At 47.5% G+C, this 14,468-nt stretch overlaps 1 protein-coding gene across 1 annotated transcript in view; it reads right to left on the bottom strand.

Moving 5' to 3' along the window:
- Ak7 (adenylate kinase 7) overlaps positions 1-14,468 on the bottom strand; it is a 77,502-nt gene that overhangs the window by 42,702 nt on the left and 20,332 nt on the right. Inside the window, exons 6-8 of the mRNA XM_006971706.4 lie at positions 6,984-7,064; positions 5,708-5,796; positions 2,315-2,405 (exon numbers count right to left, since the gene is read on the bottom strand). Of these exons, the coding sequence (XP_006971768.1) occupies positions 2,315-2,405; positions 5,708-5,796; positions 6,984-7,064 (261 nt within the window). The remainder of the gene's footprint in view (positions 1-2,314; positions 2,406-5,707; positions 5,797-6,983; positions 7,065-14,468) is intronic.

The following is a 14,468-nucleotide window of genomic DNA, read 5'->3' as shown; positions in this document are numbered from 1 at the left end:
ACTGATGGGTTCTGAAAACACCGGGAAGCAAAGATGAGCAAGGCTTGGTCTCTGCCATCGGGGTCCATCGAGTTCCAGAAAGGAGACAGACTTGTGCACAGACCACTGTCCTATGGGTGTCTGCAGTCCAGCAAAGGGAGTCTGTGCTACTGTCTACTACACACTTGATGGGCCCAGTGTTTTAGACTGAGCTCCTGCACTAGCCCCAACAGACCAGAACAAGATGGAGTCACTCAAGCTAAGGGTCACATAAGCAAATGAAACCGAAGGATGCTGCGCACATCCCCCGAAGGACATATCCCACAGCAGACCTTTTTTTTCTCCCCAAAACTGGAAATTCCTTTTGTTTTAACCCTTAGAGCAGTGGTTCTCAACTTCCTAATACTGTGACCCTTTGATACAGTTCCTCATGTTGTGATGACCCCCAGCCATAAGATTATTTTCATTGCTATTTCATAACTGTAGTTTTGCTACTATTACAAATCATAATGTAGATATCTGTGTTTTCCAATGGTCTTAGGTGACCCCTTTACCCAGACAGCTTTTTTTTCTATTGTTCTGTGTGCGGGTGAGTAAATGGATGTATGTGTGTGAGGGGTGACGACTTTCAAATCCTGATATTCTACCTTTGCTCAGTGGGGCTCTCATTGCCCAAATTCATGAATTAAGAATAAAAGCCAATTAGTTCTATCAACAAATTTGCCAGTAATTTTATCTTTAGGCAGTCTGAATGTGCTCTCCACCTCCCTCCCCTGCCCTCCCCTCCCTGCCCTGCCCTCCCCTGCCCTCCCCATTCACATATTGAAATCTTAACCCTCAGGGTGATGGTGTGAGGAGCTGAGGAGAGGTGCCAGATCATGATGGGGAAGGAAGGGAGTAGAAAGGAGTGGCCCCATAAAAGATCTCGAGAGAATTCTCTCTCTCTCTCTCTCTGTCTCTCTCTTTTGTTTGTTTGTGTTTTTTCGAGACAGGGTTTCTCTGTGTAGTTTTGGTGCCTGTCCTGGATCTCACTCTGTAGACCAGGTTGGCCTCAAACTCACAGAGATCCTCCTACCTCTGCCTCCCAAGGTCTGGGATTAAAGGCGTGCGCCACCACCGTCCTCTCTGTCTCTTTCTACTATGTGAAGTGCACACAGGTATGCAGTCTAGGAGGCCTTCACCAGCCACCAAATCTGCCAACACTTGACCCTGAACTTTGTAGCCTCCAGAACCATGAGCAATATATTCCCATGGTTCCTGACCTGCCTAGTTTGTGTGTGTGTGTGTGTGTGTGTGTGTGTGTGTGTGTGTGTGTGTGTGTGTGTGTGTGTATTGTTTTTCTGAGACAGGGTAACAACCTTGGCTATCCTGGAACTCATTTTGTAGACCAGGCTAGCATGAACTCACAGAGATCCATCTACCTCTGCCCCCTGAGTGCTGGAATTAAAGGTGTGCATCACCATGCCCAGCTCTAGTTTGCTAGTATGTATATTTTGTTACAGCAACCCACACAAGCGAAGGTACATGGAGGAGAGGCAACTCGGGGTTAGTTAATGAACTTGCCACCAAGCCTGACAACCTAAGCCCAATTCCTGGGATCAAGGCCTTGATGCATAATAAATAATGTAACAATATTTTTACAGGGGGCGCGGGGGACACTCGATCTGAAAGGGACATGAGAAGAAGGCAGGAAGGCCGCAGAGGAAGATCCTGGATCCGAATCTTACTGGTGAGTACAGAGAAGCCGAGCAAAGGTCAAAGGAGGCCACAGCAGCTCAGCCAGCTAAGCTATGAAGCTGCTGTGCTATTTAGAGCGGCTGGACCTTTGTCTAGAGAGCCTTGAAGTGCTGGTTTGGTGATCTGGTCTCTATCAGTCCTGCAGGCCAAGTGTCCACAGATTCCAGGATGTCGTTTGTGTACCTATGATGATCTCTGTTCCCTCATCCCGGACCCAGTGGTGGTCTTTCTTGCTCTCATGTGCACGTACTGGACAAAGGTCATTAGGGTAGTAATTTCCCAACACTTAGGCTGAGGCTACAGATCACCAAATTTTTAAAAAGATTTATTTATTTAATATATGTATGAGGGTGCCAGATCCCCAGGAACTGGAGTTACAGACAGCTGTGAGCTGGGGTGCTGGGGATTGAACCAGGGTCCTCTGGAAGAATAGCCAGAGCTCTTAACCCCTGAGCCAACTCTCCAGCCCCCTCAGATAGTCAGTTTGAGGTTTATGTGTTCCCAAGCCCTGTTAGCACAAGGAAGCCAGTAATTGTCATTTATGGGGCAGAGCTATTTAAGCCAGGTCACAGGGGTATGAGGACACAGACCACTGTACCTTGACAATGTCTTCCAGGGTGTGGACAGACTCGTCCACAGCCACCAGGTAGTGAAGCTTCGGCATGTGGTCTATGACGTTCTGTATCACTCTGTAGAGCAACGGGCACAATAATCAGACAGGAAAGACAGTGAGATAAACGGAACTCAACCCCGTAGGCCGGGCAGGTGTTTGGTACTTTGATAAGCAGCCCCACTTAATGTTCACCAAGATCAGAGGCAGGACCGGTATCTGCAGTCTACAGATGAAGGGAGGGTTAAGAAGTTAGGCAACATTTCCCAGACTAAATAATTCCTAGGACAGAGCCAGATCTGCAGACAAATACATTCGACATGAACCTGTTTTCTTTCTTGCATATTTTTCTATTTCTTTGCTTCATTTTTTATATTATATTATATTATATTATATTATATTATATTATATTATATTATATTATATTATATTATATTATTTATTACACTAGGGGTTGAGCTCAAGGTCTTGCACATGCTGGCAGGCATGCTACCACTGACCCACTATATCCCCGGCCCTCTTCTTTTCTATATTTTATTTATTTTGAGACAGAATCTCACTAAATTCCCCAGGCTAGCCTTATACTTGCTATGTAGCTCAGGAAGGCCCTGAATGTTTGATCCTCATGCCCCAGCCTCCCAGGTAACTGGCATTACAGGACCACAAACCCAGGTACCACCTGGTCTCTTTAAGTATACCACCCCAACTCTAAGAAGACCTGACCGTGACTCATCAGGGAGGCTTGTCCGCCCAGTGGCTCACGTGAGTCTCACAACTGTGTTTGGGGTCAGTGATCTGCAAAGTGAGATACAGATTCAAGATATGGCAGCTGTCATAAGGAAGCATGCGGAGGTGAAGTCATGCGGAGGTGATCTGAGCTGAAGTCATGCAGAGGTGATCTGAATCAGTGACTGACAGTGCTTCTGGCTGCTACTGGACTTTGTTTTGCCAAGGGTTTCACAGGTGGGTGCCATGGAATCCTCACAACAGCCCTGTCAGACCGCTGCTGGGACTGTCCTCATTTGATAATGAGAGACGTCATGATGAGAGGCAGAGCAGGGGTCTGAGCAGATCTATGGATTTCTAGAAACAACAGGGATTAGAAGTCTACTGCAGTGGCCTGTTGGTTCTACCCTCACCTACTGTTAGCTTCCTCTTCAGGAAAAGGAAATTCAAGTGTGCACCTCTAACTGCTCATTTAGCTCACGGTAGAGGGCATGTCTAGCCCATGCCTGGTCCTGGGTTCTACCCCTGGCACTGGAAATGAAAAAAGAAGCAATAATAGTCGGGCGGTGGTGGCACACGCCTTTAATCCCAGCACTTGGGAGGCAGAGGCTGGCGGATCTCAGTGAGTTTGAGGTCAGCCTGGTCTACAGAGTAAGTTCTAGGACAGCCAAGGCTATACAGAGAAACTCGGTCTCAAAAAACAAAACAAAACAAAAAAAAGCAATAATAATGAATGTTCATTTCACACCTATTTTATATTAACATCTCAGAGGATTGTAGCTTCTAGCTATCCTTCCTCTGCTACATAATCCACAGTCTTCAAAGAAATATGCAGGAAGAAAGACAATGTTACTGAAAAGGGCCCAAAGTCCTTCCATAGTGCCAAAAAAAGGGAAGAAAAACCATCCTGTAACTTATCTGTTTATAAGTAAGATATTAACTGGGCGTGGTGGTACATACCTTTAATCCCAGCACTCAGGAGGCAGATACAGGTGGATCTCTGTGAGTTCAAGCCTGAGCTACAGAGTTCTGGGACACTCCAAAGCTACATAGAGAAACCCTGTCTCAAAAAAACCAACAAAACAAAACAACAACAACAAAAAACCTTGTGACATAATGAAAAGTTCTGTGATGAGAAGGCACATTTGACCACTTCTTTCTTCAAGTTAATGTTGACTGGGGCAAATCTAGGTTTTTGTTTTTCAGGATGGGGGGATAAGAAGATATTGCTGTCTAGCCCAGGTTAGCCTGGGACTCGCTATGTATCTCAGGCTGGTCTTGAACTCTTCCTCCTGGGGTCACACGCATGTACTGCCAGATGGGCATGATGTGTGTGTTTCGAAGTCTGAAATTTATACCATTTCAGGGACCCTGCTTTCAGAATAATAATAGAAATCACTTCAGTTCAGGGCGTAGAGGGACCCACACAGAGCTGTGTCCCTGAAGTTCAGTCTGTGTGTCCAGAATGATTTCCACCCACGAGAGAGGAAAAATCTGGGACTCTGGAACCAGCCCCTTGGGAGACCAGCCCATAGGGCAGAGCAGCACCCTGGCTGTTGAAAACCCAAGGCTGGTACTCCAAGAGCAGTGAACCACCCACCCACCCTGTTGCTTGGATCACTATCACCTGGGCTGGGTTGGAAGCCTTGTGGGGTGTGGGAAATTCAGGTCAAGTGTGAGGCTGAAGGTCTCAGAAGAGACTACCTCTTTGTGAAAAGCCTGTGGACTTGTCCCCGCTGGGCAGAAAGCACCATGTGAGGCCTGACATGGCTTGGAATGTTGCACATCCAGAGCTAAAGTTTCTTCAGGCTCTTGGGAGAGAAACAACCATTCACTTTTCACCTCTGTATGGTAAGATTCTCGTGTCTATTAGGTAAGCCTCCTGGAATGGAATGCGTCATTAGGCTCGACTGATCTCTAGCCTTCTCCAACCCTACAACAAAGGTAACTGAAAGATAACATCGGCTCACTATAGGAAAGATTTTTTTTATTAATATTCCTGTCACCTCTTTAATTCAGGAAGAGTGTACTTATTGAATATGCTGATTTATGATTTCCTTTGTTCTGAGGCTATGAAAACCCATGTGACCTCTTTCCTTGCCCAACCCTTCACTTTGGGGAACTGGAATCCGTGTTCACAGGCCATGGCCTTAGGATAGACTGTTTTCTTATTTCCTTGTTAGGTTTGTATTCCATTTGAATTCCTCACAGTGGGGAGGCTGAGGCAGGAGGATGAGCTACAGAGTAAGACTCTGTCTCGATGGAGGTTGGGGGGTTTCAGGCTTACAGCTGGCTGACTAGTTTCTGGAACTTTGGCATTCGGCATGACATTGACACCTATCTTGTCTGAGACAAAGGGAAGAAGAAATGGGTGACTCAGAATGTGCACCCCAAACCCTTTTTTTTTTTTTCCCAGAGCTGTTTTTCTGCTGAAGGAGTCCCTAAGAGATGAAGCCATGAGTGTGATCAGAAGTGTGGAGACTTTGGGTGGGCAATGTCTCATCCGGCACAAAATGGTGGTGCTAAGTGCCTTCTGCATGGGGCCCGTGAGGAATGAATTCAACGGTATATGTGAGGGTCTGGGCACTATGACTTTGAAGATTAATTACACATATTAATCACCCAGGACAGTCACACTTCCGGGAGGCCTCTTACCCTGCCAGATCAAGAATATGAATGGCTGGAATGACGTTGGATCCATCTCCAAAAACAGGGAGTGCAGGAATCTCGCCCAGCCAAGCCATCTGAAAGAGAGACAAGCAGGAGCGTTTGCCCTGGCATGTTTCTCCCTCACACCCCTATCCACCTCAGTCAGAGGGCTCCGGAAGGGCCACCATGGCCGGCCTCTGGCTGTCCCTCTTGGATCTCTCTTTCTCAAACTTTTGTCCTCGCAGCCCCAGAAGAATCTGCTTGTCAACTGTTAGACCTCATCTTAATGATCTGCAATACGTGAGCTAACAGGAAACTCTTATTTCTGGATGGATCTTCACCGTGTACAATCTTTCCCCATTTCCCTCCTGGGTCTTCTCTCCCATCTCCCTGTGTCCTCAGACCCCATTCCCAATCCTCTTCCCTTGTCCACGTGGCCTCTCCAGGTGAGGTAGCCAGGCCCATGGTTTAGATGCATTCCTTATGCTGACTGCCTCCAAGGCCATAGCAGAGATCCAGGCTGCATCTCCTCCTTGACTGGTTTTTAACTTTTTCGCCTTTTATCTCAATAAAACAAATTTGTGAAGACAGCCAGATCTGCTTATGAACTTTCTCCTTACATTAAATTTTTTTTTATTGTGTGTGTGTGTGTGTGTGTATGAGAGAGAGAGAAAAACAACCACGTGTGCCAAAGTACTAGTGTGGAAGTCAGGCTAATCTGTGGGAATTGGTTCTCTCCTTCGACCACACACTGGGAATTGAACTCACCCCTTTCCTCTCCTCCCCTTTCTTCTCCTCCCCTCCCCTCCTCTTCTCTCCTCTCTTCTCCTCTCCTGTGACAGGGTTTTACATTATATCCTAGGCTGGCCTCGAACTCTCAATCCTCCTGCCTGCTGAGTCCTATCAGCACACCTGCCTTGAACAGCACTGTTTGAGATACACACAGTGGCTGATGAGATGACTCAGCAGGTAAACACTGGTGGCACAGACACTCCACAAAGCGGTCCTCTGACCCCCACACTGGAGCTGCGGCATGCGCAGGCCCCGACACACACGGCGCGAGCACACACACACACACACACACACACACACACGTATAATAATAATAAATCAAACGACAACCACAAAGAACCCACAGAGTCTTAGGTCTTAAGTGAGGATGAGGGCAGGGATATGGGGTGAGGAAACTGCTACCTTGAAAGCTACCTTGAAAGTGAAATTAAATGAATAACAACAACAACAACAACAACAAAGAGTTCTCATAGTCATTGAAAAGCCAGACCTTAAAAAAGGCGTGTAGGATCCCTCCTTCCACTCCATACTGAAGTCCTGAAGCAACTACGTAAGTTGCAAACTTTTTGCCCTAAAATGGATTAAAAAAAAAAAAAAAAAAAAAAAAGACAGAATTGATAATACCATTAGTCATCTTGAACTAGAACTAGACTTAGTAACTAAACCAGACACTGTTACGGGCTCCTTCTGTCAAGTCTTCTGGGCTCCACAGGTACTGCTTAAGACAGAACCAGGGTTCCTACAGGGGAACCCACAACTCCATACAATTCAGAAATGTTTCCAACCACCACTGGAATTTAATGCGAACGAATAACTAAACTGAATCAAAGTTGTCATTTGTGAGAATAACTGTAAGGATTCTTTCCTTAATTATGTCACCATCCTGAAAAGCAGGTAGGCCTTCTGTGTGCCCCCCGCTTTCCGCTCTCTCCTTCCATCTGTCCCGCGCCCCCCCCCCACAATAAAGCTCTAAAAAGGTAACCATGGCCTGTGATGATTCTTCTTCTTCTTCTTCTTCTTCTTCTTCTTCTTCTTCTTCTTCTTCTTCTTCTTCTTCTTCTTCTTCTTTTTTTGGTTTTTCCAGACAGGGTTTATCTGTGTATCTTTGCGCCTTTCCTGGAACTCACTCTGTAGACCAGGCTGGCCTCGAACTCACAGAGATCTGACTGCTCTGCCTCCCAAGTGCTGGGATTAAAGGCGTACACCACTACCACGCGGTGGCCTGTGATTCTTCTGATCAGCACTCTTCTCTGCCGCCAGCATGGCTGCTGCGGGCTGCGGCCAACCACGTGCAGTGTGCCGTTTAACCAACAATAACATCTATGAACGCCATACTAGCACCAAGAGTAAAGGGAGCTATGAAAACAGGTTCTTCTAGAAGAATCTTCAGTTATTTATCAGAGTAGTTGCATCACTGTGAAGCTCAGGACCAGGTGGGGATATTGTTTGTTTTGTTTTCAGACAGGGTCTCAAGTAGCCCAGGCTGGCCTTGAACTCTTTATGTAGCTGAAGATGACCTCTACTCTTGAGTGCTGGGATTACAAGTGTGTACCACCACGCCTAGACCCTGTGGTGTTGTGGATCAAACTGAAGGCTTTGTACATGTAGGGCGAGCACATGGCCCAGGCTCTTTACTAGACCTCCATACTGTGAAGGGGCCCCAAAATAGCTTGACCACACAGCAGCCATGACAGGCTTAGGGGCCTAGACACAGCTTCTGTGACAGGCTTACTGCAGGCAACACCCAGATCCAGGAAAAGCCTTAAGCTGATACCACCCAGGGATCCACCAGGGATGAGGAAGTACCCAAACATTCTAACCATTAGATAAGGTGGCCAGATGCCCTTGAGTCTAGCACACACCTATTTTTTGTTATACAAATAACCCCAGACAATTGTCAGCCAATCAGGGCCCTGGACCCTGGAAATCCCCTCACCCCACCCTCTGCTGTGATAAAAACTCTGCCCACCTGAGCTCAGGGCTCTCTGCTCTCACCCCTGTGTCAGACAGACAGAGGGACCAAGCTCTGGAACTTGAAATAAAAAGGCTCTTTGCTTTTACATGCGGGATTCTGTCTCCGTGGTGGTCTTTTGGGGGTCCCTGCGATCTGGGCATAACACATACAAGGCTTTAGGTTGACATGGACGCTTCACTTTGCTCACAGCAGTCACTCAGGCATTGATGATACTTAGTTGCAACCAAGCTCCCCTTGGTGGAACGTGCCTGAAGTCCCAGCTGCTCTGGAGGCCCAGGTGGGAGGATCACTTGGCCCCACGCAGTGGACAGACCAGCCTGGGTGTCTCAAGAGACTGAAAAACAATCCAAAACAAAAGTTTCAAAGCCCAGAGAGCCTTGTGCAATGAACGGTTGGGATATTTTTGTTTGTTTTCCTAGATTGCTGACTTGAGGTCCAAGTACAAAAGATACAGTCAGTGACTTCTTTTTTTTTTTTTTTTTTTTTTTTTTTTTTTTTTTTTGGTTTTTCCAGACAGGGGTTTTCTGTGTAGCTTTGCGCCTTTCCTGGAACTCACTCTGTAGCCCAGGCTGGCCTCGAACTCACAGAGATCCGCCTGCCTCTGCCTCCCAAGTGCTGGGATTACAGGCGTGCGCCACCACCGCCCAGCCAGTCAGTGACTTCTAAAAGTTTCTTTTAGTTCCCTAACATATTGCTTTCCAGAGCTGGGGATGGATCCCGGGTTATCAAGAACCCTAACAAGTGCTCAGTCTTCAAACCCTGACCCCCACTGAAACTTTCACTTCTAGACTGTCCAGGATGCCCCAGCTTAGAGCAGAATTTCTAAACTCTTTGCTCAATCATATTGAGAACTTATTCTCACTCAAGGGAGATCCGTGTATGTCCATGTGCACTTGCAAACACACGTACATGTGTATGCGGGGGTGGAGGGTAGGGGTGGGGGGGAGGCAGGGAGGGAGTGCTTTCTTCCAGCACTCCATCAACAGTGAGGTGGGGAGGTGGGACGCTGTTTTATTGTTGTTACTGTTGTTGTGCTGAGTTATAACACAGGCCCCTTGTGTATATGCGGCAAATGCCCCACCAGTGGGCACCCATACACCTCAGCACACATGTGGTATCAGAAGTTAGCTCTCTGAAGTTGGTTTTCACCTGACTCATACTCCATGTTGGCTGGCTCACACTCCAGGCTAGCTGGTTCATACTCCATGTTGGCTGGCTCACACTCCAGGCTAGCTGGTTCACACTCCAGGCTGGCTGGCTCACACTCCAGGTTGGCTGGTTCATACTCCAGGCTAGCTGGTTCATACTCCAGGTTGGCTGGTTCATACTCCAGGCTAGCTGGTTCATATTCCAGGTTGGCTGGTTCATACTCCAGGTTGGCTGGTTCATACTCCAGGCTAGCTTGTTCATACTCCAGGTTGTCTGGTTCATAATCCAGGCTAGCTGGTTCATACTCCAGGTTGGCTGGCTCACACTCCAGGTTGGCTGGTTCACACTCCAGATTGGCTGATTCACACTCCAGGTTGGCTGGTTCATACTCCAGGTTGGCTGGTTCACACTCCAGGTTGGCTGGCTCACACTCCAGGCTAGCTGGTTCATACTCCAGGTTGGCTGGCTCACACTCCAGGCTGGCTGGCTCACACTCCAGGCTAGCTGGTTCATACTCCAGGTTGGCTGGTTCACACTCCAGGTTGGCTGGCTCACACTCCAGGTTGGCTGGTTCACACTCCAGGTTGGCTGGTTCACACTCCAGGTTGGCTGGTTCACACTCCAGGTTGGCTGGTTCACACTCCAGGTTGGCTGGCTCACACTCCAGGCTAGCTGGTTCATACTCCAAGCTAGCTGGCCTGAAGTCCCAGGATATTCTCTTGTCTTTCCTCTTGCCTCACAGTCAGAGTGCTAGAGTTTACAGACAGGCACCACCACAACCCGCTTTCCATGTGAGTGCCAGGATCAAACTCAGGTTGTCAAGGTTGTACAGAAGCGCTTTTTCCTGCTGAGCCATCTCGACAGCCCACCAAGTGAGATTTCTGAGGAGGACTTGTGTCACTGTGCTGTGGGATAGTTCCAAAATGTCCTTCTAAGGCTTGGTACCATGTAACTAGAATGTTCCTCAGTCCCGCAGTTCCATAGCCCCGCAGCTGTTTATAAAATAATCACTCAGAGGCTTATGTTGATTACAAACTGTATAACCTATGGCTTCAGCCTCTTGCTAGCTAGCTCTTTCATCTTAAGTTAACCCATTCCTATTAATCTATATGTTGCCATGTGGCCATGGCATTACTGGTCTGCTGGCATCTTTTGATCCTTTGGCGGTGGGCTGGTGTCTCCCTTGACTCCACCCTCCTCTGTATCTCTGCTTGGATTTCCTGCCTGGCTGTAAGCTTTCTTGCCATAGGCCAAAATAGCTTTATTTATTATCCAATGGGAGCCACGCATATTCACAGCATACAGAAAGATATCCCACAGCAGTACTAGGGTGTAACTAAGGGGAGATGCTGGAGACTTAACAAGGAGGGGTACAGTAGCAGGTCTTAGGTCACTGAAGACTTGCCTTTGATGGGAGTATTGGAGGAGGCCTGGTCTCTCTCCCTTTCTCTCTTTCATACTCGGCTGCTGTGGATATTGCTCTATATAAATAAAACACTGATGGCCAGTGACCAGACAGGAAGTATAGGTGGGACAAGGAGAGAGGAGAATTGGGGAAACAGGAAGAAGGAGGGAGGGACACTGCAGCCACCACCAGGACAAGCAGCATGTAAAGACGCCGGTAAGCCACAAGTGACATGGCAAGGTATAGATTTATAGAAATGGGTTAATTTAAGATATAAGAACAGTTAGCAAGAAGCCTGCCACGGCCATACTGTTTATAAGTATTATAAGCGTCTGAGTGATTATTTTATATGTGGATTGTGGGACTGCAGGGCTTGGTGGAACCTGGAGAGAAGCCCTCCAGCAACACTCGGCCATGAGGTGAACAAGCCTCTTTTGCTACTTGCTCCCACTAAGACATCCTACGGCATCATGCTGCTAAAGGCTCAGTGCAGTGGGGTCCGTTGGTCACGGACTGGAACCTCTGAACAGTGAGAGACAATGAACTTTTCTTCTTTACAAGCTTATAATCCTGGGCATTTTATTGCAGCAATGGAACGCTATCTGACACAAGTGTAGTTGACCCACATTCCTCTGTACGTGGACCAGCAGATAAAGGAAGCATGGAGGCTCAGTTCTCTGGCTTCTCATGACCATAGCAGGTAGCGTGACTCCAGAAGACTTCCCAGAGGTCATCCTGCAGACCTGCCCAGCCTCTCCTAGATGGACACACAGAGGCTTTCCAGGCAGAAACTAGAGACCCGTGGAGTTTAAAGAAGTGGCGCCACCGAGGCATGGGAGCGGACGGGAGAGAATCAGTACGGGGCATGAAACAGAGGACAAACATCTCAAGCCTGGGGTGGGGAGGGTGACAGAGTTGGGAAATGCTCTGCTCACTCACCCGAGAGTCAAGGAAGAATTGTTCCAGTTACTTTTTAAACCATCCAGGACTGGGGAGGAGGCTCTGTGGTTAAACTCTTGTTAGCCAAGCATGAGGACCAGAGCCAGGATTTCCAGAACCCACATAAATGCTCCATGGGTGTGGTGGCCCGGCTTCAATTGCACCTTCCTCTGAAGGTGGAGACAGGGGATCCATCCCTAGAGCAGCCAGGTAGCGAGGTTAGCTCTACTGGCGAGCTCTGGGTTTGGTTGAGAGACCCTGCCTCAGTGAAGAAGGAGCAATCAAGGATGACTTCTTTCATCACACTCGGGCCTCCACATGCACTCACACAAGTGCACACTCACACAAGTGCACACTCACCCCATATATGTGCACACATAAAAAAATGGAGGGGGAGAAGGAGGAGGAAAAGAAAGAGGACGTGGTGGAGGAGGAAGAGAAAAGAAGAAGCAGTCACCATCCTTGTTGGACACAGTTTATGACTGTGATCCCAGAATTTGCTTGGGAGGCAGAGGACAGTCACAAGTTTAAGGTCTACCTTGAATGTTCCAGGCCAGCCTGGGCTACAGGGTAAGATCCTGTCTCAAAAAACCTGAAAGAAGGCAGAAGGGAGTAGCCCATGCTTTTAATTCCAGCACTTGGGAGGCAAAGGCAGGCAGATCTCTGTGAATTTGAGGCCAGCCTCGTCTACAAAGTGAGTTCCAGGACAGCCAAGGCTACACAGAGAAACTCTGTCTTGAAAAAAATCAAAAAATAAAATAGATAAATAAATATCATTAAACAAGGGTGTGAAAAGACACTATCGCTCCCCTTTAGACTACCAGGCACTTATTTGTGTGTATTTGTGTGTGTGTGTGTGTGTGTGTGTGTGTGTGTGTGTGTGTGTGTGTGTGATTAGACATTCTCATTTAGTGAATGAGACATGTGAGTGATTGACAGGATTAAAGTTTTAACAAAATAACAGAATTTGGAGCTGGGAGACATTTAGATACCTAATATACTCCTTTTACATCCTGAGGATATGTCTCACTGATAGAGCACTGCCTAGCATGTGTGAGGACCTGGCCCAGTCCCCAGCATCCCTCCTGCCACCAAAGCTGAACTAGGATTTCTAATCCTTTTCCATTCTGTTTGGTGTTGTCATGAGACTGGGTCCACTGTGTGTTCCTCGCTGGCCTGGAACTTGCTATGGAGACCAGGCTGGCCTCAAACTCAAAGAATTCCACCTGTCTTTGCTTCTCAAGTGCTGGGGTTAAAACCACGTGTCGATGGCCACTTTGGGCTTGTTTGATTTTGAGTAGGAAGTTTCACTTTGTAGCTCAGACTAGTCTTACATGCACCATCCTCCTGCCTCAGCCTCCTGGGTGCTGGAATTGCAGGTGTGAGCCACCACCTCAGCTGTTTTTCTTTCTTTCTTTCTTTCTTTCTTTCTTTCTTTCTTTCTTTCTTTCTTTCTTTCTTTCTTTCTTCCTTCCTTCCTTCCTTCCTTCCTTCCTTCCTTCCTTCCTTCCTTCCTTCCTTTCTTTTCTTTCTTTCTTTTTTTTTTTTTGTTTTTGTGCCTTTCCTGGAACTTGCTTTGGAGACCAGGCTGGCCTCAAACTCATAGAGATCCGCCTGACTCTGCCTCCTGTGTGCTGGGATTAAGGCATGTGCCACCACCACCCAGCTTGTTGTTTTTCTAACTACCTCATGCTCATGGTGTTTATTCCACATTCCTCAAATCAATGGGATTCTTCAGGGACAGAACTGGACGTTGGAAATCCTTGGTTGTTTTATCTTATACCACCACAAGGTGGCGCTTCAGAGCTGTCATCGCTCATCTCTTTGGAACCTTGGGTTTGGGAATCCGTGTAAATTAAATGGGGATGATAACAGCAGCATCCGCCTCACAGAATTCTAAAGAGGACACATGAGAGTCTCACTATGTAGCCCTGGCTGTCCTGGAACTCACTCTGTAAACCAGGTTGGCCTCGAACTCACAGAGATCCACCTGCCTCTGCCTCCCCAGTGCTGGGATTAAAGCTGTGCGCCGCCACCACCGCCCAGCTTGTCTCTTTATTTTTTATTTATTTATTTTTTTGGAGCTGAGGACCGAACCCAGGGCCTTGTACATGGTAGGCAAGCATTCTACCACTGAGCTAAATCCACAACCCCGTCTCTTTCTTTTCTTTTCTTTTTTTTCTTTTCTGGAGCTGAGGACTGAACCCAGGGTCTTGCGCTTGCTAGGTAAGCACTCTACCCCTGAGCTAAATCCCCAGCCCCCAGCCCCCCCCCCCCCGTTTCTTTATTTTTAAGAGGGGTTAACATTGCATTTTTCAGGGCTATTTGAAGAAAAACATTGGGACAGATTCTAGGAACCAAAAATGTGTGATCCCTTTCTTCCAATTCCAAATGAGTTATTTGCCCAGATCCCTTGGTGGGAGAGAGTCTGAGTTTAGCTGGGGGCCCACCCCAGGGCCTTCAGGTCAGTGGGCTGAATCTCAAGCTGGGCCAGAGAATCTCTAAGG

Source organism: Peromyscus maniculatus, chromosome 14 (genome assembly GCF_049852395.1).
Source record: "Peromyscus maniculatus bairdii isolate BWxNUB_F1_BW_parent chromosome 14, HU_Pman_BW_mat_3.1, whole genome shotgun sequence".
Classification (NCBI taxonomy): domain Eukaryota; kingdom Metazoa; phylum Chordata; class Mammalia; order Rodentia; family Cricetidae; genus Peromyscus; species Peromyscus maniculatus.
Note: the sequence above shows the minus strand (reverse complement) of the source record. Positions and strands in the feature narration are given on the sequence as shown.